Below are 24,013 nucleotides of genomic sequence, written 5' to 3' on the forward strand. Positions count from 1 at the left end.
TAATATGAGTGAACTAATTTTATACAGATCAATCACGAAAATGAACGACACTATTCAATAATTTTAACAGAAAATGTTCGAAACAAAAGTATTATGTTATTCAAAGGAATTGTTAAAAAACGTTTATGTGGTAAAGGTAACTAAAACATAAATGACTTTCTTAATGATACCACAGATTGGGAATGGAGCGACCGCCCTCAGGCTATTAAATAATAAGTTAAATTGTACAATATTACTTTGTAAACTTATTTTTTTGATGAAAAAAAAAACCAGCTGAGTTTGTTGCGCCTATTCATCTCAGGTCTGACAGGCATTCGTTTTGGGATGGGTGGTAGTTTTTGACTTTCAATAAGTGATGTCACATCCTATTTTTTATATAAATATTCAAATTTAAATTTGAATAACAGCACGCATAGACTTCCAATATACTAACGTACAGACAAACAAATCGTGCGAGAGAGAAGAAGTGCTCTAACGAATATACAAGAAGGTAGAAAAAGAAAGCGAATCTATTGTTACTGTAATCGATAATTATAGACAACCCATAAACAGTAAGGTACACTTGGCATCGCACACGTTGGCAAATATAATGAATTGGTTACGCATTTTCGGGCTGTCTGATCGTCTATACGCTTGTTTATTCCAAATCTATCACGTCACTCCTTTTTACTAATACATAAAGACATAAAACAATGTACTTACCCCCGGTGAGTAAAGGCAATAATATAAATAATATTTTTGTTCTTAACATTTTTATGTTTGAGAACTCAACGCCTCACTGTTCCATAAACCACTAGAACAATCTCTGTAATGTTAGATTTATATAACGTTGACAACATTTTAAGTATGCCTATATTATCTACTACCGTTATAAAAGAATGTGAGCTAATATTTTTGGTCATTAACAAACTATTATTGGTTCAAACCACCGATCTACTTTATAATTAACTGCAAGTTCTTGTTTTATTAAAATACATGTTTATGTAGAGACTGTAGCTTTTTGCTTTGTTTTTTTTTAAAGTCCAAATAGTATAAGGAAACCATTTAGGGCGATTCAACCAAACACGATGTTACACTATGATAAATATACGGGGATAATTTTATTTCTTTTTTATTTTTGTTGCCGTTTTTCCTATGTACTTGCGGAGTACGTTATCTCGGTATTGATACCCTATGGTTTAAAAGTGGATGATGAACGAAGACTGAACGAATCTATAAAACGACAAATATCCATGTTCTATTGTTTCTTCTTAGCGGACTTGAATGGCCATAATAAATCAATTTTGCAGGATAATAGAGTAAAATGTCAAATGTTGACAGCATGTTTATTTTTATTCAATTTTTTAAGTGACACCACTGAATTACAATGTAGATACTATAGTTTACACTTTAATTCTTTGGATAGCAAGAGTGAGGGTTCCGTATTCATGAAAGAACAAAACAAAGACTAGATTACACAATATATTATAGATAAAGTAATCAATCAAATAGAATTATAACAATAGGGAAGTTAGTACACTTTATTTTAGTTGGTAAAGGTTTCGTTTATCCACAACATCACATTTCTTGATTGGCGTAAGAAATACTCTCTCGGCTTCGGTTGCGAAGTGCAACCTGTTTTATCCTCGCTCTTAAGGCCTGTATTTCGAAAAATCGCCAAAATAGCGCATAATTAAAACCATTTCTTGACGGTTTAAATAAAGCTTTTATTTTTACAAACTAAAATAACTATATGTTTACACAATATAAGAAGAAAATTATTTTGTTCTTTACATTTCTATTTTTAATAGACATTGCGAAAAAAACACCAAAGTACCTCTAATTCATACAGTTGGAGCCATGTGAGCCAATCATTTAATCTAGACAATAATTGTTTGAAAAATTATTAACTGTTTACCAATACCATTTAACATGACATAGTTTTGTTATTTTTGTTAAGAAAATTGTATAATGTTTGTAATAAATCAAAAATGCTTCTAATTCTGAATTAAAACTATGGCGATCTTGTGCGAGAGAGGTAACCTAGCTCCGCTCGATTCCTCAAGGCCATTGGCTCTGTCCCCAGCCTTAATATTTTCCTGTGAAAACTATCTTATCGTATGGACGGATGAATGATTTTTGAGCTTTGTTTAGAAATGCCAGCCAAAAGTTTTAGTTATGTTAATATTCTATTTGTGAAGACAATGATTTCCTATGAATATATTCAATTTAAATTTAATGTAAGTACATTGTCATGTTCTTTTCTTAAATTGAATGTCCTATATATTTTCAACCTTACACTTAAAATGTTTGCTGACAAACATACTCCAAATACCTTATTAATGAGGTGATATTATGTTTCCTCCTAATATTAATACTTCATAAGAAACCAGAATATTTATTTTAAGACAACATTAGTTTTGTTTATAATATAAGTATAATTGCTTTTCTAGTGACTCTTTGCAGGTACGTTTTAGAATGTTTTTCACGTAATGTTTTATGTGATTTCTAAGTCTATGTAAATGTAAATGGAAATAAGACAATTTGCTTTTTTCCTTTACATCTACGAAAACATGAAAAGGCAAAAGATCACTAGTTTACTACGATACGATCGATTAGATTACTTAACTTGTAAATGAAACCACAGATGAACAGATACCAATTAAAATTAGTACTTAAAAGCAAACACATTAATAAAAACAGTTACTTTGTAATTAGTTACTTTATGTATAAAACGACCGTTTCGGGGTCCATCATTAATCATTATCACTTGTATCTGAAGTTGTACAGTCGTGGCATTACCAGCACCATGCTTTCATTCTTTCTATTGTGTTTCTTGGTGGTTTCTTGTAAGTTTCTACATAACGGTATGAATCTTCATAGTTTTGTAACATGAGTTTAGTTATTCATCATTCTTCTGTAAACAGGTACGGCGGCTGACTCTCCCGTCGCCGGTCAGCCCAGCAGTGTTTGTACTCGCAAGAACACCTTCTTGGTGGTGGACGGTAGCTGCGACTCCTACGTAGAATGTATCGTAAGTTATCACCGATATTATACCAAATCAAGAATAGATCTACGTCATATAAAACATCCTAATGTTTCATTTATCTGTATTAAAGGAATTTGTGCCGGTTCATAAGACGTGTCCCGATGGTCTCCACTACGATCCTTCAGTCAAATGGCCAGGATACCCCTGTGGCTACCCAGCCGATGTACCTTGCAAGGGACGTGGTGCGGCACGTAAGTCCTGGCTGACATAACAAATACAACTAGCTAGATGTGAAATTGATCGTGGATAACTGTAATAAATATTCACAGAGGCAGCAGAACCGACGAAGGATTGTCCACATCAGTTTGGGTTCTTCGCTTCTACCGCCGCGTCCCCCAACGACTGTGGCCGGTACCGCATGTGCGTCGCAGGCCACGCCGTGGAGATGTCCTGTCCGACCGGACTCGCATTCAACCCGATCCTTTCCCGCTGCGATTGGCCGTTCAATGTACCTTCCTGCAATGTTGATGGTAAAAGACCGTTCAATATACTTAGTTAAAGTCCACTAATTGCTTACTTCATTCTCTGGAAAGTGATTCAGGTATTAAACTTCTGTTTCTCTTGCAGCCTTCCTCGCCTACAAATGTCCTGCAGCTTCCATTGATGCGAGTGGCAACGCCATTGTGACGAACCACAAGTATGTACTTCTATTAATCACTAATTCATGTTCTTCCTTCAGATTATGATATCTGGTACAAAATTCCGCATACTCGCCTTCTTTGGCCACGTATCGAGACGAAGCAGCCATTCCATATCTCTAAGGACTGGCTGCTTTTGCTTTGCCTTGTCATGTGCTTTGTCATGTCAGGGTAACGGAAAGAAGGCAATAGACCGGGTGGGAGGTCACCTATGCGATGGACCAATCAGATCGAGTCTGCTGTGCCCCATATAAGCGTGTACTCGAATGACCTCTAGCACAGAGAGATGTCAAGAAATTTTGGGGCACCATTGTCTGTCAAGAGCGTATCGAACGAGAAGAAGAAGATGAAGTACAAACATACTAATCCATATATCTTCTAGGTCTCTGATAACAATAACCTCATTTCAGGTATGAAGGTAACTGCTATGCGTTCTACTCATGCGAAGCAGGAGAATCACGGCTGTTGTCTTGTGATGCCGGGCTGGCGTTCGACCCGACAACAGGCTATTGTGTTGACGAGGACCGGGTTGATTGTGGAGTCAAAGCTGTTCCGCAGCAGAGCGCGTCTGCAGCTTTAGTAGCACCTATACAAATCTAAGCTATTTTCATTGTATGAATTTTACACTTATTTTGATTAGTACACATAACGAATATCTAGCAAATTAATTTTTGGTTAAGTGAGTTAATAATAAATTTATCATTAGAAAGAGTATTTTTTATGTTTTTTCCTGTTCGTGTTCCATTCGAATTACAACTTTACCAATCGGTGGAAGTAATACCTAGGCAACGATATTAAAATTTAACTGAAAGATTATTAAAAAATTCAAACACAAGGGGTTGATGTATGAAAATGCATATTCTTTAGGAACTTGTTATATTTGGAGCATCATTTAAACTTTTTGGACAAAAGTCTGGAATTTTGAACCGTGTGAAAACATCTTATTGCTCAAATCGCAGCATGGTACCTGGTCGGTTTGAGCGAGGTTTGAGTTGACGGATGATTCATAGCTTCGGTGTAAGTCTGCTCTCTAGGAGATGGGGACTGATTATGAGTCGAGGGTAGTTTACTGCCAATCTCGTTACCAATGCTTAGTTAGCTTAATTAATGTTTGGCCCGCGAAGTGCCTAATTATTATCAATGAGTAGCGGTTGCCCCTCTTTACTGCTAAAACTTTCGAGTATGCTTTTTTGGCAACTTTTAGATGGCAAGTTCGTGAATTTTCTACAGAAGGTCTTTCAGTCACTTTTATCTGGAGACCCACTGTGGCGTAGTAGTCAATGAGCCAGTTGGCAGACTTACTTTTGAAGCTTTGGTATGTGTTGACAAATTACTCATTACAATTTATCCACACGATAAAGCCACTCATCCTCGTGCATAACTAAGGGATTCCTGGGTTATCCCACGAACATCAGCCTCAGACACTAGACTAAAGTGCGAGCAAAATCTAGCCTACAGGCAAACATTATTTCAATATTCAACAAAAAAAGTTATAAGCCAAGTTCACTGTCATAATGCTTAATAAAATCATTTCCACCATATATCATTATCTTTTTTTTTTATGAAATAGGAGGACAAACGAGCGTACGGGTACTTAATATCTTATGTCTCAAAGTAGCGAGCGCAATCGTAGTGTCACCGAGGGTATTGAATTTTTCTAGAATCCTTAGCAGCACTGCGTTGACATCAGGTAAACGCCTCGCGCGTTACTTTTTTTTATTTGTTATGGAAAAGGAGGATAAACGAGCGTACGGGTCACCTTTTGTTAAGTGATCACCGCCGCCCACATTCTCTTGCAACACCAGAGGAATCACAGGAGCGTTGTCGGCTTTTAAGGAAAGTGTACGCGCTTTTTCTGAAGGTACCCTTGTCATATTGTCCCGGAAACACCGCACATGGAACGCATTCCACAGCTTTGTAGTACGTGGAAGAAAGCTCCTTGAAAACCGCACTGTGGAGGACCGCCCCACATCCAGATGGTGGGGATGATATCCTAACTTATGGCGTGTCGTGCGAAGGTGGAATTGAGCGGCAGGATTCAGGTTAAACGAAGTTAAGGATAAATGCGGTAGAAGACGCACAATGAAGTGATATCTCTACGCAACGCCAAGTGATCCAGCCGTTCACAGAGCACTGGGTCCCCGACAATTCGAGCTGCTTTACGTTGCACGCGGTCAAATGGATCGAGCTGATACTGGGGTGCGCCAGACCAGAGATGACAGCAATACTCCATGTGTGGCCGGACCTGTGCTTTGTAGAGCGCTAGAATGTGGGCCGGCTTGAAGTATTGCCGTGCTCTATTAAGATTGCGTCTTTGCCTCACTACCTGTCCATCCCACCTTTAGCATGTAGCCGTGAAGCATTGCATTGTAAATCTGAACATGACTTTGTAGAACTGGATCATTTGTTTTTCCTGTCCTTAATACCCAACAACAATTACCCAACTTCCATTTTGGATAGTTTGATTTGACATCCATCTGACAAGGGAAGGGAAAGGGACACCTTTCCCTTCATCTATAAAAAAATAACAGGGAGTGCTTGGAGGAGTTCTTTCGGTTGATACCAGTAGCAAAATCCACCACCGGACATTACGTTTAAATGAACGAACTTCCACCCGCATCATGTTTTCCTGGTATTGCGTATGTCCATGGGCGGTTGTCTAACCCCTTCCCATCCAGCCTTCTGCTCGATTGCCCCCTCAAAGCCATAATATTAATTATATTGTAATTGTATGTACATCTTATTATATTACCTAATTTATTATTCGACTAAATAATATTTTTAAGCACAAACTTTAAACGCAATTCGTTTCCCTAGCTTAGAATAAATAGAACTAAAACCTAGAACATGTAAGAAAACATGGTTACCAGTGGGAGTTCCCTTTGCACAGGATGCTGGCTAGATTATGGATACCATAAGGGCGCCTATTTCTGCCGTGATGCAATGATTGATTACATACATACATATTGGTCGACGAATGTTCTACGATGTCTCCCGCGACTGACTTGCCCACACACACTTGCCTTATATATTTGATGCGTCATCCTTTCTTCACTCATTCGCTCCACGTGTCCAACCATTTCAGCATTCCTTTTTCAGTCCTTGTCACAACAGCGTGCTCGTATTACCGCATTCGGAATTCAATCAGTCAGTTTTACCCTACACATACTACGCAGTGATCGCATCTCAACTGCGTTAATTCTAATTTTATGCTTCTTCTGCCATACCCAACTCTCAATTCCATACATTAACGTGGCGACAAGCACTCCATTATGTACAGCCATTCGCGCTTCTATTGGCACAGTCTGACCGTTTATAAAGGCATGCAGCGCTCCATTCACACAGATTGATTGATTACTGAAACATTATTGCTTCACGGCAAGAATAGTTTAATAATAACTATATAATAAATTCGGTCTGGAGGGTACCGTAGCTAGTGAAATGACTGGGCAAATGAGACTTAACAACTTATGTCTCAAGGTGACGAGCGCAATTGTAGTGCCGCTCAGAATCTTTGGGTTTTTCAACAATCCTGAGCGGCACTGCATTGTATTGGGCAGGACGTATCAATTACTTATTTTCATAAAAAAAATATATGTATGTATATACTAAAGTGGAGAACTCAAAAAGACTTGATGCTACGATAGATGGCCGATCCTCGAAAGGAAACACCCGCTTAGCTGATTTTCTCTTGGTTTCGGGTTCGTAGCAATATATTTAGCTTTCATCACCTGTGACGATGTCAAATGCAGCACATGAGTCACCTTATCTAACCTTTGGCGACACCAGTCCATGCGAAGGTGTATCTAGTCGTAGGTTTAAGTATGGGGAATCCATCTGGTACAAAGCTTCCTGACGCCTAAATGTTCGTGTAATATTTTTTGAACTTGACTCATACTAATGCCTAGGCTTGCCCGTATCTGCTGATAGGTCACTTTCTTATCTTCCTGTATCATGCGTCGCACAGCACTCATCATTGAGTTTGCTACGTTCACGCTTAAGAGTTTAAACTCGTTAAGCCGATTGTAAATAGTGTCACGAGATATGCTAATCGCAGCCTGTCAGCTTTGTTGTTGAGTAAGCCTACAACGAAAGTCATAATAAATCATTGACCGAAAATTTTCTCGAGTTAGGTTCATTTTCACGTGTAACAAGAGTTTTAGATGCGCTGCCAATTCACAAAAACAAATGCCAAAGGAGAGGACGTATAGCTTAGGACGTCCCAATATAAGGCGATAAGAATAATTGATGATGAATGAATGACAGCTTCAGATTAGTGACAGCTAATTACTGACAGTTGAAGGTAGTAATTTATCTCTATCTGTAGATAGTATATTGGGAACGGCCGTAAGTGAGCGATGTTCATACTGTAACAGTAATGTTTTATGATTTGTGATTGCTCAACACACCCGGCATCGAAACACTGCCTCACATCATGCTGTTAAAATGTTTGGTAATGTATATCTATGCCTACAGCCTTAGATATACAGCTAGAGTACCCTAGCGTCACTAGTTCATTCATTAAATGACACAAATGACACATATTATCATGATGGGTATATTAATTATTATGCTGCATTCTTCTCGAGTTATCTATACTCTTTACCGCCATGTTGCCTCGTATAAAGTTATCATGCTTAATATAAAATTCGTTTATTATTCCTTTGGAATATGTTTATGAAAAATTAGCAAAATATATTACTTTACTATAAATTTTACTTTATAACCAAATGGTTATAAAGTAAAATTTATCTGAAATGCTTGCTTTTTCCTGATTTCATAGCTATATACATGGTATGGGTTATCTTACGTATTATTTCCCCTACAATACTACACTCTACGCAGAATGTAGGTAATCCCAAACGCACAGCTTAGAGTGAAGACCCCTTATTCATATTAGTCTGATAACTTAAAGCATTGCTAATTCTCACTCTGTCTTCTTCTATTGACCTAGTATGAGAAAAAACACCCCTTAGCGGCTGTTTTAAGTTAGCGGACGAGAATAAGGGGGAAGGTCTACGCGTCGTCTACCGAAGAATCGGCCCACGCAAAACCACCGACCGAAAGACCCGGTTAATTATTATTATATTTATATAAATATTATAAACATTTTTGGTTCAATCTTTTTCAAGATTGTTGTAATTACATGTCAATTTATTATTTTAATACTTTTTGTAAATATAAAGATAAATTTTTACATGGGTGTCAAATCACATCAACTAATCATTCTGCACATACATTTAAGAATATAAATTTAAATTTTACTCCAACCTCATAAATAACGGTTCCGAATAACCGTATAAATGCCTTTGAAGTGGCTTTAGAACAATTCCTTACACTTGTCCTGAAATTCTAGTATATTCCTTTAACTTTCCCTCCTCCTCATGCATAAGGAGCGAATCTATCTGGCAATTAAAAAAACTCTAAATGGCTGCGAGCGCAACCACATCCTCGCTCGTGCATAATATAGAAAATTATGGTTTAAGATGGATCAAAGGGCCTGGCAAACTGTACCTACTAACAAAGTTCAGTGGTGTGTCTACCAGAAGATATAACGGTTTTTTGGAACATTAATTTTTAGAATTGGCAAAATAGTGCTCCTGCCTTGTGAGTATTCCCTTCAAAATCTTTCAGTCCTGTAGCCACTTTAGTTTTGCCTACTTGAATCTACTTGACATTTTATGTTTCAGTGACCCAGGTATATGAAAACTCCATCTAATTTAAGCACCAAATCTACTAGCGTTCATATACCAATAGCCTTACGTAAATCGATGTACCTACTTGCTTTATAATATAAATTATCCCACAATACTTACATGTAGTCACAATTATTAAAACCAAAATACAAAAAGCTGAAGAGTTGTTCAGATTCAGATTCTTTATTCAAAACAAAATTTTTGAGATCACAAATCAAGATAAATCAATTTCATTAAATTTCATTGTAGACAGCCTTGGTCACCATGGCTTATCTTGCCGCCGCAGTGCGGGCCGACTCTCACGCCATGCCGCCTTAAACGACGTCTTGCGTCGGGCCTTTACTACCGTCAACGTGCCGGCTATCCTAGATCCGAATGGAATTTCACGTGACGATGGTAAGAGGCCTGATGGCATGACGTTGATTCCTTGGAGTTGTGGAAAGCCACTGGTGTGGGATGCGACTTGTGTGGACACGCTAGCCCCCTCTCATATTGAACATTCATCTAGAGCGGGAGGTGCAGCGGCGGAATCTGCCGAAAACCTAAAGCGGAGGAAATATGCATCACTCGGTGATGGATACATATTTGTTCCCTTTGGGGTGGAGACGATGGGTCCTTGGGGTTCATCGGCACAAAAACTCGTAAAAGAGCTATCCAGGCGTCTAACCGATTAAACAGGTGACCCAAGATCTGGTACGTATGCTACCTGCTACCTGCGGATAGCGATCTTAATGATATTTTCTATTTGTAATTAATTAATTTTGTTAGATTATTTAAGTTTTATTTTATTATTATTTATATAAATAGCGTTATTAATTATTAAGTCATATGTAAATAATTTAAAATATAATAAAAATTAATAGTCTTTATTAAATTTTATACATTCCTTGATACAATTAGGAACAATCATAGTCGTTAATTATAAAATAATAAAAATTGATAAAATTAAAACTAAACTGGGTGTTTGGAAGGGGCATTGGTAGACGAAATAAAAGGGGCTGACGAAGAAGAAATTCCAGAAAGAGTAGACGCGGCTTGTTGAGGTACGGGCTTGATTCCGCACTCCACCTTTTCTTCATCAACACAGAAGCCAAGTGCTGGGTCAAAAGCCAGTCCAACATCGCAGGACAATAAGCGAGATTGACCTGCTCCACAGGAGTAGAATGCAAAGCAATTGCCTTCGTACCTGCAAAGTGTTCACATTCAATTAGTCAGTATCTTAACAGTTTTTTTTTGTAATTAAGCTCACTTCTGGGATGGAGCCCTTACCCAAGAGTTGAACAAAATATATCAAGATTTACGGATGATGCATGCGTTATGAGGTTGGTTTAGTTGGTAAGAGCGCTCGGATGTAGCCCGAGAGGCGTGGGTGCGAATCCCGCATTGTTCACGAATTTAAACACAATAACTAGCCTTGGAAATTGAATTGAATCTGGCATAGATAAAACTGATTTAATATAGTAAAGCTTTTAGTTGAACTAACTGAATGTCAGGCTTAAGAAACTTTAATTTAAAAAAGAATTACAAATTCACTCAGTAAGATAATACTATTCTAGTAAATGAATTTTACCTATTTTGTACAAATTCAAATTCAAATATTTTTATTCAAAATAGGATGTGAAATCACTTATTGAAAGTCAAAAAACTACCACCCATTCCAAAATGATTGCCTCAGGCCTGAGAAGAATGGGCGCAACAAACTCAGCGGGCTTTTTTTTACATAAATTAATAATAGAACATTAAATTACGTTTTTGGATTTAAAACTTTTTAACGACTTGGCTTATTTTATATCTTTAGGCCTTTTTATATACCTGTGCACCCACAAACGTAATATCTTCTCTCATAGTTTGTTCTTCTGTGAGTGCTTATGTCACTTTTAAGATTAATTTTTCGATCGACAACAATTTTGATGACGGACAATTTTGCAAATTCCGATAATGATAATGCATGGGGCTGACTTACCATCGACTTATTAAAGTCATTCGTCAAAAATGAGCGTAAAATTCTAGATAAGCCCGTGTAGCGGGCTAAACTAAAAATTATATTTTATGATTAAATTCTAATCAAATTAGAAATCATATTGAAAATATAACAATAGAAATTTACCTGTGATTTGTTACAATAGGGTTGCCGTCTGTATCATAAGAAGCCGCAGGACACTTGAAGGCAAGGAAAGCTGCAATAAAAATATAATTTAATTAATATCCCCTTAGAGCAAGGATCCCACCACGACAGGTGTTGGTCCTACGCGTGTTAGCACTGAACAGTGCAACATATTTCACAATATACGCGACCGTGTAACTGCAAACGATCTAGATCTCTCTCAAAATCCATACAACGAAGGTGGCCTGGCTCAAACCAGGCACAGAGAAACTATTTACATTACGGAGAGTGAGGCCAGTTGTTCCCTCCCCATTTGATTACCCTAAAGTGCTTATGAGAAAACTCATGGTCAAGCTCGGAGTTTCCCTGTGAGATCGAATAAGAAATGAGGAGATCCATAGGAGAACCAAAGTCACTAATGTAACATAGCTCGGATGATTGAGAATTGATGAGTGTCAGTGAGCAGGGCACATATCTCGAATGATAGATGGCCGTTGGGGCAGTAAAGTTTTTAAAAATTTCTCCAGCGTTGCTGGAGAATGCGGGCGGCGGTGGTTCAAGTGCTGAGAAGTTGTGAGGCAACCGCCCACGGACATCCGCAAAACCAGGGGTTAAGAGATGCACTGTCGGCCTTTAATGTCGGGAGTATGCTCACTATCACTAAGTCGTATCGGTTCGAGAAAGCTGCAGCCGGTAATTGATTCCACAAAGTGGCTTTGCGAGGCAAGAAGCGCAGTTGTAAAATGCCAGACGTCAACCTGATGCGGGTGTAATTTAGCATTTTGACATAATGTCCAGTGGTGGAATTCGGCTGCTGGTATCAGCCCGAGCAAATCTTTCCAAAACAAATTCCAGCCCGAAAAGGATGCAGAGACAACCCACATCTTTACGCAACGCTAAAGATCGGAGATGAATTGTCGTCGATGATTCGAGCTGTTCTTCGTTGTATGTGGTGTAAATGGAAGAAGCTGGTAATGGGGAGCGCCCACCCAAAGGTGAGAACAGTGCTGCATGTCTCCGTTTTTACAAAAGTATTTATAAAGTACATAGTGTTAGCTGTTATATCCTGTACGACGGAAGCGAACGGTCCCTTACTTCATCATTTTTATAGGAAGAAGTAATATGAGTCGAAACGCATCACAAAAAAACCTAATGGTTGGGTAAATAGTAATACGACAATGGTTTAAGATTCAGACTTAAGATGTTAATTTTAGACATGTAGTGTCTGACTAAACCTAATTATATCGATATAAACCTTACCATCAACATTGCAGGAAGGTACGTTGTTAGGCCAGTCACAAGAGGCTTTGGCTGGGTTGAAGGCGAGACCAGTCGGGCATAGCATCTCCAGGGCATGACCTCCAACACACATGCGGTACTGTCCACAGTCGTTGGGGGCTGCCGCTGAAGATGGGAAGTAGCCAAACTGGTGCGGACAATCTTTTGTTGGTTGAGCTGCCTCTGGAAGATATAAGTTTTTTATAAGAAGGGTTTTGGGCTGTCTTGGTGGTAGGTGACTGAACCATATGCGCTGCCCATTATAATGTAGTGCCACTCAGGATTATTGACAGAAGACTCTGGTTCCTGTTTTTAAAATTAAATTTATTATATTTTTTACAATTGCTAATAAAATCTTTATTTATTGACTGTGTGTGTGGATTGATATTTACTTAGTAATTTTAATTTACTTTTTTTTAGTTACTCATGTAAGACATTCAGTAGTTGACGTTTGAATATTTTTGTTACATTACTTTACATATATTGTAATTGATAAGATTTGTAATACGATGAAGCTGTAAATGTTGATTTAAAAGAGCATCATTGCAGATCATTGCCAATGAGCTTCTTGCCACTTCGCTTTAAAGCTCAACCTTTTCCGAACTGGTGGTAATTTTTTTATAGAATATATATATGGAGGACAAACGAGCGTACGGGTCACCTGGTGTTAAGTGATCACCGCCGCCCACATTCTCTTGCAACACCAGAGAAATCACAGGAGCGTTACCGGGCTTTAAGGAAGGTGTACGTGCTTTTTTTGAAGGTACCTATGTCGTATCGTTCCGGAACCGCCAAGCACACCGCACAAGGAATCTCATTCCACAGCTTTGTAGTACGTAGAAGAAAGCTACTTGAAAACCGCACTGTGGAGGACTGCTACACATCCAGATGGTGGGGATGATATGCTAACTTGTGGCGTGTCGTGCGTAGGTGGAATTCGGCGGCAGAAATCAGGTTAAACAGCTCTTCGGAACACTACCCGTGATAAATGCGGTAGCAGTCAAACCCAACGACAAGTGATCCAGCCGTTCACAGAGCTCTGGTTCCCCGACAATTCAAGCTGCTCTGCGTTGCACGCGGTCAAATGGATCGAACTGATACTGGGGTGCGCCAGACCAGAGATGACAGCAATACTCCATGTTTGGCTGGACCTAGGCTTTGTAGAGCGCTTGAATGTGGGCCGGCTTGAAGTATTGCCGTGTTCTAATAATGACGCCCAGCTCCTTCGAAGCCAATTTGGCTTTGCCCTCCAGATGGCCACGGAATTGGCAATCGCTCGAGATTTCGATACCCAGTATTCCGATACTAGGCGAGTCTTTAAGGGAAGTGTTGTCGAAGAGCGGTGATACGACAAATGGGTTTTTTTTGTGGTAAACGTGCAAACTTGAGTCTGTGAAATGTAAAAAGAAAAGAAAACTTTTGACATTCATAAGTGTCCTTTCCTTGACCTACATGAATAACGTGATTTTGATTTGATTTGAATCCAAATTTCTAAGCTGGATTGCAATTACGCTTGTTATTTTTAGACAAAAGATGTTGAGTCTTATTTCAACTTCACTAGCTACGGCACCCCTTAAACAGAGACAAATAATTCTTGCATATTTCTGCTTTGCGGGAAAAAAGACGTCGCTAGTAATGTGGTTTATTGGCTGTGCGCTGTTAATTTATAAGATTTGGAAGATATAAAATTAAACTTAAACCACGATTCAATTAAACTAAACATAATAAAACAAATTTATACATAAATTTTATGCTATACTTATTAAATATTTAGATAATAAAATTATAATGTAATAAAAAACCTTTGTCAGATATATGGGTTCGAACCCGCGCTCCCTGGATAATCCGCTCGGCTTCGCTGTAAAAGGGCTATCAGCACAGAGGAGGTATTTAGTCGGTAGGGGGTGTTAACACGCGAGCCGAAAAAGCAAACCTCCCTGTCGGGGAACCAAACTTAACATCTAGCGCCTTAGACTAGTCGGCCAACCTGACTTGAGAGCAGCAGATGAAATTGATGATTCATATTCAAACCCTACTCCGCGGCGGACGGTAATGCGACATACGATAATTGGACGAAAAAATTTTATGGGATGTAAAAAAGTTTCACTTTAAAAGCAATTCGTTTACTTACGCATAGCACCTCGTCCCTTACAAGGTACGTCTACTGAATAACCACAAGGATACGCCGGCCACTTCACTGACGGATCGTAGTGGAGACCATCGGGACATGTCTTATGAACCGGCACAAATTCCTACAATACAAGAAAAGAAACATTTAGATATTTCAGTGAAAACTTCTTTGGAACTTCTTTAGGCAGTTTTGGTTATGGGGCAGAACCACAGAATAAACGTTACCGCTACCTCGAAATAGATTAAACTGTTCATTCAATATCGAGCGGACTACACTGCAAATTTTGAAATGAAAACTTATTTTACTTGATCACAGATGAATAAGCGTTACATATCACGATCGGATATGTAACGCTCAGTTGGGTTTTTTGATTCGATAATGTTGATTTTGTTTATTGAATATGATAGTTGATTTGAAATATTAGTCAAATTTATTCGTTGATAATAATAAAAATTTTCATTTAATAGACATTTATTTTAGGCTACAAGGCCCATAACACAAATACCTTCTTGTAATGTTTATCATCTCTGTACTAAGGAGAAAGACGAGATAAAGAATGTAAACAAATGAACCTTTACTGAGTTACATTACACTGGGTTATATTGTCATAAATACGGCTGATTCGGACTTTGTTTAATATAGAAGACAGCGATTAGAATAGGTTGTATATAATTTATTCAAATAAAAATGTTTTGTAGCCCTGAAACTTTGTTAACATTATTTATCTCCTCTCGTTGGCTTTACTATACTTACGATACATTCTACGTAAGAGTCGCAGCTACCGTCCACCACCAAGAAGGTGTTCTTGCGAGTACAAACACTGCTGGGCTGACCGGTGACGGGAGAGTCAGCCGCTGTACCTTTTAATACAAAAACGTTTACATTTATGACAATTTCCATATTGTTTATCTTATTTGTTGCCATAATAATTGATATCTTTGCTACCCTTATTGGATCATTAAAAAGTTTAGTAATATCAGCCTTGAAGAAACTATAAATTTTATTGTTAACAACTCAATAATTGTATCTTAGAATTCGGTCGACTTTCTAAAGAAAGGCGACCGAATTCTAATTCTATTCTACCTTTCTTCAACAATCAATGTAAGTATTGTATCCTTTCCTAGTGTAATATATTATATTATAGCCTTTCGGTGTATCATATCCTGCTTTAAGTCAACGTCAAATTTTATTACATTCTGTTACAATGTATTGTAATCCGTGGTTAACGGTAAATGTGGTATTTTATTACATATTTATTGTGCAGTATAAGTAAGTGTCTATTGTGAAAAATGTTGACCCTAGTAAAAAAATATGATTAAGTTGACTACGTGTCTACTGTATAAAAACCCATAAGCTATATGATAGTGAGTTAAAAAAATGTTGAACTTACCTGAAGCCACCAAAACACTGAATAGAACTAACAGAAACATTGTATGTCTGAATCGTTGTCTCTTCAACTATGAATCCGCTGTGTGACTGACACCTCTATAGTAATATGATGTATTTATTTTATTATTAAATTAAATTATAACTGTAAAAAGTAATTCGCTAATGGAAATGTAATTACAATTGCTGAGTATCTTGAGATTAATTATGGATAGTAATTATTGAAATTAGTATTTGAATATTTCGCTAATGTTCAATTCAACAGTTAAAACCTCTTACAAATTATCTTGCCCCAAACTAGGCATAGCCTGCACTATGGGTGCAAGACAACGATATATTTAATACAATATACTTACTTAAACATATATAAATACTTATAAACACACATCCATGACTCGGAAACAAACATTCATATTCATCATATAAATGTTAACACCTACCGGGATTCAAAACCGGGACCTCTAGCTCAGTAGGCAGGGTCACAAAGCAATAATAACTTTATACAGAAAGACCCTTAAGTTGGGAAAAAATAAATTAACCGACCTGTTATTACATGGACCTCTGAGTAGCGAATTTTTTTTGTTTAAATGATAGCCCTCACTTCTGGGATTAAGTACACAAATTAAACTTAATTTAATTATGACTCAAGATGTCGCTCCTTCAAATCTAAATAATAAATTGTTTGGAAATTTTATTATTCTTTTGAAACGATCGTATTGATAAAGAACGGATATTTAAAATATTGTGAAAATTCTTTGTTTCGTTAGGGTTTAAAACCTGTTGCTGAAAAATATTTTATTACTATAACATAAATGACTTTCTATAATGATTGCGACCGCACTCAGGCTATGTAACAATAAATTTTATTGTTCGAAATATAATAAAAAATAAAGGAAGAAGCCCGCTCAGTTCTTAGGTGAGAGCGTGAGTACCGGAAGATTAGTCGGGGTTAGACTTTTCAGTTATTAAAACGGCCTTTTAATTGTGAATTATTTGCAAATAAGTCAAATAAATTTTCGAATGGGTTTTTGACGTTCTATTAGTGATTTGAACAAAGAACTAGAATCGATACAATCCAAATAGTATAAAAAATCAAAGGAGTGGCAAAACCATGAGGTAAAAATATTCATAGGTAAATGATATGTGTTTTTTGAAAACTTGTGTACAAACGTACAAAAATAATTTATATCAGAATCCTTTTGTGTAATAACGGATTCTTAAACACACTATTTTGTCTTGGAGAAAGCTAGCGATTCATAGTAAGGATTCATTGGCTACCATGTAGGTACTGGAAGGCGCAGTGTTGGTAGGTCCCCCACAAGATGGACCGATGATCTGGTCAAGATCGCCGGAATACGTTGGATGAGGACAGCGTAGGACCGAACATCGTGGTGATCTTAGGGGGAGGCCTTCGTCCAGCAGTGGACATCTTTCAGCTGTAATGTGTAATGACGAATTTATTTTTGAGCATCAGATAGATGTTCATGTTAAAATTTAACAGGTTAGTGACTTAAAACTGGAAATCTATTTAAAGAAAAAGATATTTAAAAAGTCATAGAATTTTACATGAATTATGACTCAAGATGTCGCTCTTTCAAATCTTAAGAAATTGTTATGTTTATTTAAAGTGATAACCCTCTGTGCTTAATTGCACGAATTCAATTAAATTTAATTATGACTTAACTTTAAAATTTGACGTAGCTTTTTCAAATCTAAATAACAAATTATTTGGATTTGAAAGAGCGACATCTTAAGTCAATTTTGTAAAATGCCAACATTAGGGTTGAGCAGGTTATCAACTGTAAAGTAGATCCTGTAGACGAAGCAACAGCCTGAGAGTTGGACAAGACATACAAGATTTATCAAGGATACGTCATTCGAATAGTTGTCTCTGTGGAAAGAGAGCTCGCACAGAGCGCGAGGGGTTCGAGTCACGCATCGTTAATAATTTTGTTCTCAACTATAACTCATTGGAAATTTTATCAGCCAATACAAATGTATAAATGAGAACAGAATAATACCTGATAAAGTAATAAATTAAAACGTACTTAAGTCAATTAGAAAACCAAAACCGCTACAACCAGATTTTTATCACTCATCATCATCACTGAAGTAATTTATATCAACGAAGACCGTATAAAAGCACATATAACAAGAGTATTATCGTCAGTTGCACATTAGTAAGTTGATTGGTAATAACTTCAAGTTACAACCATGTATTTCTACATAGCCTTACTTCTCGCCGTGGTTTCTTCATGTATGTATTTTTTTTAATATTTAACAGTGATTTTAGTTATATTATATAGTGTTTTTTTTTTAAATTTTACCACTGGCTCCTTTGAACTGGATGTCGGCTAGATTATGGGTATCACAACGGAGCCTATTTCTACCGTGAAGTAGTAATGTGTAAGCATTATTGTGTTTCGGTCTGACGGGTGCCGTAGCTAGTGAAATTACTGGGCAAATAAGACTTAATATCTTATCTCTCAAGGTGACGAGCGGAATTGTAGTGCCGCTCAGAATTTTTGGGGTTTTTCAAGAATCCTGAGCGTATCGATTACCATCAGCTGAACGTTCTGCTCGTCTCGTCCCTTATTTTCATAAAGTAGAAATATTATAGTCAAACTCAAAATATTATAATAAACTTTATTTTAAATAGGCTTCAACTAAGTCGTCATTATAAATATTTATTTTAAATTACTGTATCTATAATATGCTCGGAAAAAGTAGAGCTCGTGAGAAGAACATACAAGAAACTACGCGACTCTTTTCAATTACAGATCGTATTTTACAATAACTGTAATAATATACAAAAAAATGTTTTGTAAGGTGCTGGCATCCGATGATTGTGTTCAAAATTAAAAAACGTTTTAAATATCAAATATCTCATCAAAAGTAACAAAAATAAACTATTCAAATATAATTTATCGTATATTGGATGCATCAACCTTTATTCTTGAATTAATTGCTCGTGGAAGGATGCTTCGTGAACATGATTGTCGTGATTACTGTAGTAATTAGTAATCGTATTGTTTACTTTTAGCCAGTGCAAGTGATGCACCTGCGGAACAAAAGAGCGCTTGCTTACGCCGGAATCAATATATAAAAGTTGATGGACAATGTGACTCTTATGTGGAGTGTAAAGTAAGTATCAAAGATTTATTTGTTTTAGTTCAAATTAAAATATTTTTATTGAAAATACGATTTGATATCACTTATTGAAAGTCAAAAACTACCACCCAAAAGTATGCCTCAGACCTGAGAAGAGCGGGTGCAAAAACTTAGGCGGCTTCTTTTCTTTTCATAAAAATATCGTTACAATGTAATATAGTGCAATAAAATGTATTATTAATAGTCTGAGGGCGGTCGCTCCATTCCCAATCCGTGATGTCATTAAAAAGTCATTTATACTATAGTAACATTTACCACACAAATGTTTTCAAATCTTTTGAATTTCGTATTACATTTATTTTGAACATTTTTTGGTATTAAAATATTTATAATACTCTATAAGTTATTAGTTAAGTCAGCTAATTTATAAATATACTTTTACTATCTGTTAAGAGCAAGTATTATTAGTAGGTAGCTCATGTGTTAAGATCTAGATAGACTAGAAGATAGTTAAGACTCCAAAAATGGCAAATTAGATGCCGTTTCGAGTGAGAAAGTACTCTTGAAAGCCGAGATAGACAAAAAGTCTTTGCTCTTTTTTGACTTGATAGAGTCAAGAGATTTACTGTGCCTGCTGTTTCTATCAAGGACCTAATAGCAAAGGATTCCCGTCCAACATCTTAGCAGCCCTTCACTGAATAACATTTTTTAAATAAAGAGCAGGACAAACGAGTCTATGGTAAACTGATGTTAAGTGATCGCCGCCGCCCAGAGGAATCACAGGAGCGTTGCCGGTCTTTTAGAAAGATGTACGCGTTTTTTCAAGGTACTCATGTCGTATCGTCATGGAAAAACTGCACAAGGAAGCTCATTCCACAGCTGATTTGTACGTGGAAGAAAGTTCCTTGAAAGCTGTACTGTGCAGGAACTCTACATTTACATATTGGGGATGATATCGTAATTTGTGGCGTATCCTGTGAAGGTGGAATTCGGTGTCAGGAATCAGCTCTTTTATTATGATCTTTTTCATTTATCATAAATTTATCATAAAAGACACGATGAATCAATGTCTCTACGCGACGCCAAGAGATCTAGCCGTTCACAGAGCACTGGATCCCCGAAAATTCGACTAGACTAAAATTACCTTGCAATCGGTCAAATGGTTCCATCTGATACTGGGGTGCTCCAGACCAGAGATGACAGCAATACACTATATGTGGCCGGACCTGCGCTTTGTAGAGCGCTAGAATGTAGGGCGGCTGGAACTGAATCTAGAGCTAGCTCATAGATGTCCTTGATATTGCATGGATCGTGTGGAAGTCCTTAAAGCTAAACCATTTGTAAAAAACGATTGACTAATTGTAATGTTAAAATAGTTAAATTTAAATCTTGTAATGACCAAGTAATTGTTCAATGAATTACTAATAAAATTTTCAGGAGTTTGTGCCAATCCAAATGAGTTGTCCAGATGGTCTTCACTATGACCCGTCGGTGGCCTGGCCCAACTATCCTTGTGGATATCCATCGGACGTTCCATGCCAGGGTCGGGGTGTTGCACGTAAGTTGTGACTATATCTAATTAACAAGTTGGAAAGATTATAAGATTTTTATATATCATCAGATTTGTTTTGTTTTAATATTAGAATCATAAAAAAAAAACATTTTTATTTATTATCTACGGTCACCAACAATTATTAATATAAAATTGGATTATCAGTGAGGTTTCAATGATACCGCTTTTTTTACAGAGCAAGCAGAACCAACTAAGGACTGTCCCCACCAGTTTGGTTTCTTCCCCTCCCTCACGGCCACCAGCGACTGCGGCCGGTACCGCATGTGTATCGCAGGGTACTCCGTCGAGATGGTCTGCCCAACCGGACTTGCTTTCAACCCCAGCTCTTCCCGGTGCGACTGGCCCAGCAATGTTCCATCCTGCAAAGTTGACGGTGAATATCTCATTGTTTTTTTTTCATGCAATGATTACCATGCTGAGATCATTTATACGACTAGATACACTGTGACAGCTGTGAATAGAGGTTGATAGTTAACATCTATTTTGACATCGCGAGTGTAAGACGTACCTTGTCACGCACACTAAAGTAATAAACCTGGCCTATTTTTATCGGTTGTCTAATAGCAACAGGGTCTATCTAGACGTAAAAATTATGTAAGGGTAAACGACAAAGCGTTAAAAGTAGACAGTTGTTTATTTAGCTATTTATTTTGTAATTTAAAAATCTACAGCACATTACATCACATATTAGTAAACATAATACAAAACATTGGTAAGCATAGATTTTATTTCATATAGGCAAAATAAAAAAAACATCTTATATAAAAACTGATATATAGAAAAGAGAGAAAAATAATACGCATATATATTTGCTTCTGTGTGTTAGTGTTTAGGACAAAGCGCGTGGGGAAATGTGTGTGGTTGTGTGTTTTTGCTGGTTTTCATCATTATTGTTTAATAATATATCTTTAACATTTTAAATAAGGAAGAAAATATCTAAGCCTGGGAAAGACGTATTAGAGAGGTGGGGAATGCGGCGCGTGATTATTCTATTAACCCATCGTTTTTAGGACGTCCACCGGCTCTTTTGCCTCGTGGTCCAGACCACTCGGTCCATCTATTGATCTGGCCACATGACCCATAATATATATCGATCAGTGAAATTATTGCGATTACCAAAATTGGAATCTTATGAACCATCTATATAATTTCATCATATAACCTACAGAGTACCAAACTTTTGTGTTTTGAAAATATTAATAATTTTTCTTATCAAGTAGAAGAAACTATTTTTTCTGCAATGATTCTTCATTGCAATTGAAATCTGCTTTTTTAAGAGAATTGGTACATAATGAAGTTTAATATAACATCGAATATTTTACAGCTTTCTTAGGATTTACGTGCCCTGCCGCTTCCAATGACGAGAGCGGTAACCCAATTGTGACAAACCATCCGTAAGTATCTTCAGAGCTATGATTAACCATTATTAGTAAATGAAAGCGGTTTTTTATGGAAGATGTGAACAAAGTAGCGTACGTGTCACCTGATCTTTAGTGATCACCGCCGCTCACATTCTCCTGCGACACCAGAGTTGTCGGCCTTTAAGATAGGTGTACGCACTTTTCCAGTATCGTTCCGTAAGCACCGCATATGGAAGCTCATTGTACAGCGTGGTTGTATGTGGAAGAAAGTTCCTTGGAAACCGCACTGTGGAAGAATGCCACAGATCCAGATGGTGGGAATGATATTAAAATTTTTGGCATGTCGTGAGAAGGTGCAATTCAGCGGCAAGAATTAGGTCAAAAAGGGGCCTGTCTGTGATAGATGCGGTAGAAGACACACAATGAACTGACGTATCTGCGCAAAGATCTAGCCGTTCACAGTGCATTGGACCCCGAAAATTTGAGAAGCTCTGCGTTGCTCGCGGTCAAATGGTTCGAGCTAATACTGGTGTGCGCCAGACCATAGATGACAGCAGTACTCCATATGTGGCCGGACCTGCGCTTTGTAGAGCGCTAACATGTGGAATTTCAGTCCCGTATTTTTGTTATAGACTATATATTGTTGATTGTATTAGGAATCAATATTTTTATATCACATCGTTTAAGTCATTCACTAGAAACAAACGGCAGGCAATCAAAGAAAATGTTTTGATAATTTTTCAACAATAATAATTAACTAATTTGGTTAAAGAACTTTTAATTCGTTAATTCTTCTGTAAACATCTGGTTCCAAATATCAGCTACGAAAAACTACCAATAAATAATTCAAAGGTCTTTTACAGAGAGTTATTTCTGTCTTGGCCTGTCGATTTAAGTCTTTTATTATAGAAATGAGTTTTTAAACAGATACAATGGGAACTGCTACGCGTTCTACTCCTGTGAGTCTGGTATTGCTCGTCTCCTCTCCTGTGACACTGGATTGGCCTTCGACGCCGCAAGCGGCTACTGCATCGATGAAGACAAGGTTGCTTGCCCAGCTAATCCCGCTGTTGCGCCCGTTTCTACGCAACCTCTCATTGCAGCGCCATCTACATAATTTAACATGTACTACTAATTTTTTTTTCTAAATATGTTTTGTCAGATTTGTTCGTTTCACCCTATACATATAAATAAAATGAAATGTATGTAATAATATTAGTTTTTTACTGCATATGAATGCTCACCAGAAACTTTGAACCCAAAACACATTTTGTACATTTTTGTCGGGATTTCTGCCTGTCCGTTTCAGGACATATTCTAATGGAACTCGCAGGCAGATAGTTCTTGTTCTAGGGCGTAAATTAGGTTCTTTTTTTACTTCTGAGATTAAATAAATCTTAACATCCACCGTTTTAAGCACTTACAAAATCAATAATATCAAAAATAGCAAACCAGTGACACATAATGAGAATATTGGTCTTATTTGAAGAAAATGTCGGCAATCGTCTCAAATCTAATATATAAAATTCTCGTGTCATGGTGTTAAACATTGAAATCCTCCGAAACGGCTTGACCGATTCTCGTGAAATTTTGAGTGCATATTGGGTAGGTCTGAGAATCGGACAACATCTATTTTTCATCTCCCTAAATGTTAAGAGTGGTCCACACGAATTTTTTTGACATTTTTTTTTTAAATTTGTTTGATTA

General features: G+C 37.2%; 2 protein-coding genes across 2 annotated transcripts; one reads left to right on the plus strand and one right to left on the minus strand.

The window, feature by feature from the left end:
* The first annotated feature begins 846 nt into the window (after positions 1-846).
* LOC126965594 (protein obstructor-E-like) lies at positions 847-4,266 on the plus strand. The gene is made up of 6 exons (XM_050809228.1): positions 847-880; positions 2,907-3,013; positions 3,099-3,219; positions 3,298-3,498; positions 3,596-3,665; positions 4,077-4,266. The coding sequence occupies exons 1-6, from the start codon at positions 847-849 to the stop codon at positions 4,264-4,266; spliced, it is 723 nt and encodes a 240-aa protein (XP_050665185.1).
* Positions 4,267-10,313: 6,047 nt separating this feature from the next.
* LOC126965595 (protein obstructor-E-like) lies at positions 10,314-15,775 on the minus strand. Its single transcript, XM_050809230.1, has 5 exons — positions 15,767-15,775; positions 14,876-14,996; positions 12,727-12,927; positions 11,470-11,539; positions 10,314-10,548 (listed from the first exon to the last, which is right to left on the minus strand). The coding sequence occupies exons 1-5, from the start codon at positions 15,773-15,775 to the stop codon at positions 10,314-10,316; spliced, it is 636 nt and encodes a 211-aa protein (XP_050665187.1).
* Between the last annotated feature and the right edge of the window lie 8,238 nt (positions 15,776-24,013).

Source organism: Leptidea sinapis, chromosome 8, assembly GCF_905404315.1.
Source record: "Leptidea sinapis chromosome 8, ilLepSina1.1, whole genome shotgun sequence".
Lineage (NCBI taxonomy): Eukaryota > Metazoa > Arthropoda > Insecta > Lepidoptera > Pieridae > Leptidea > Leptidea sinapis.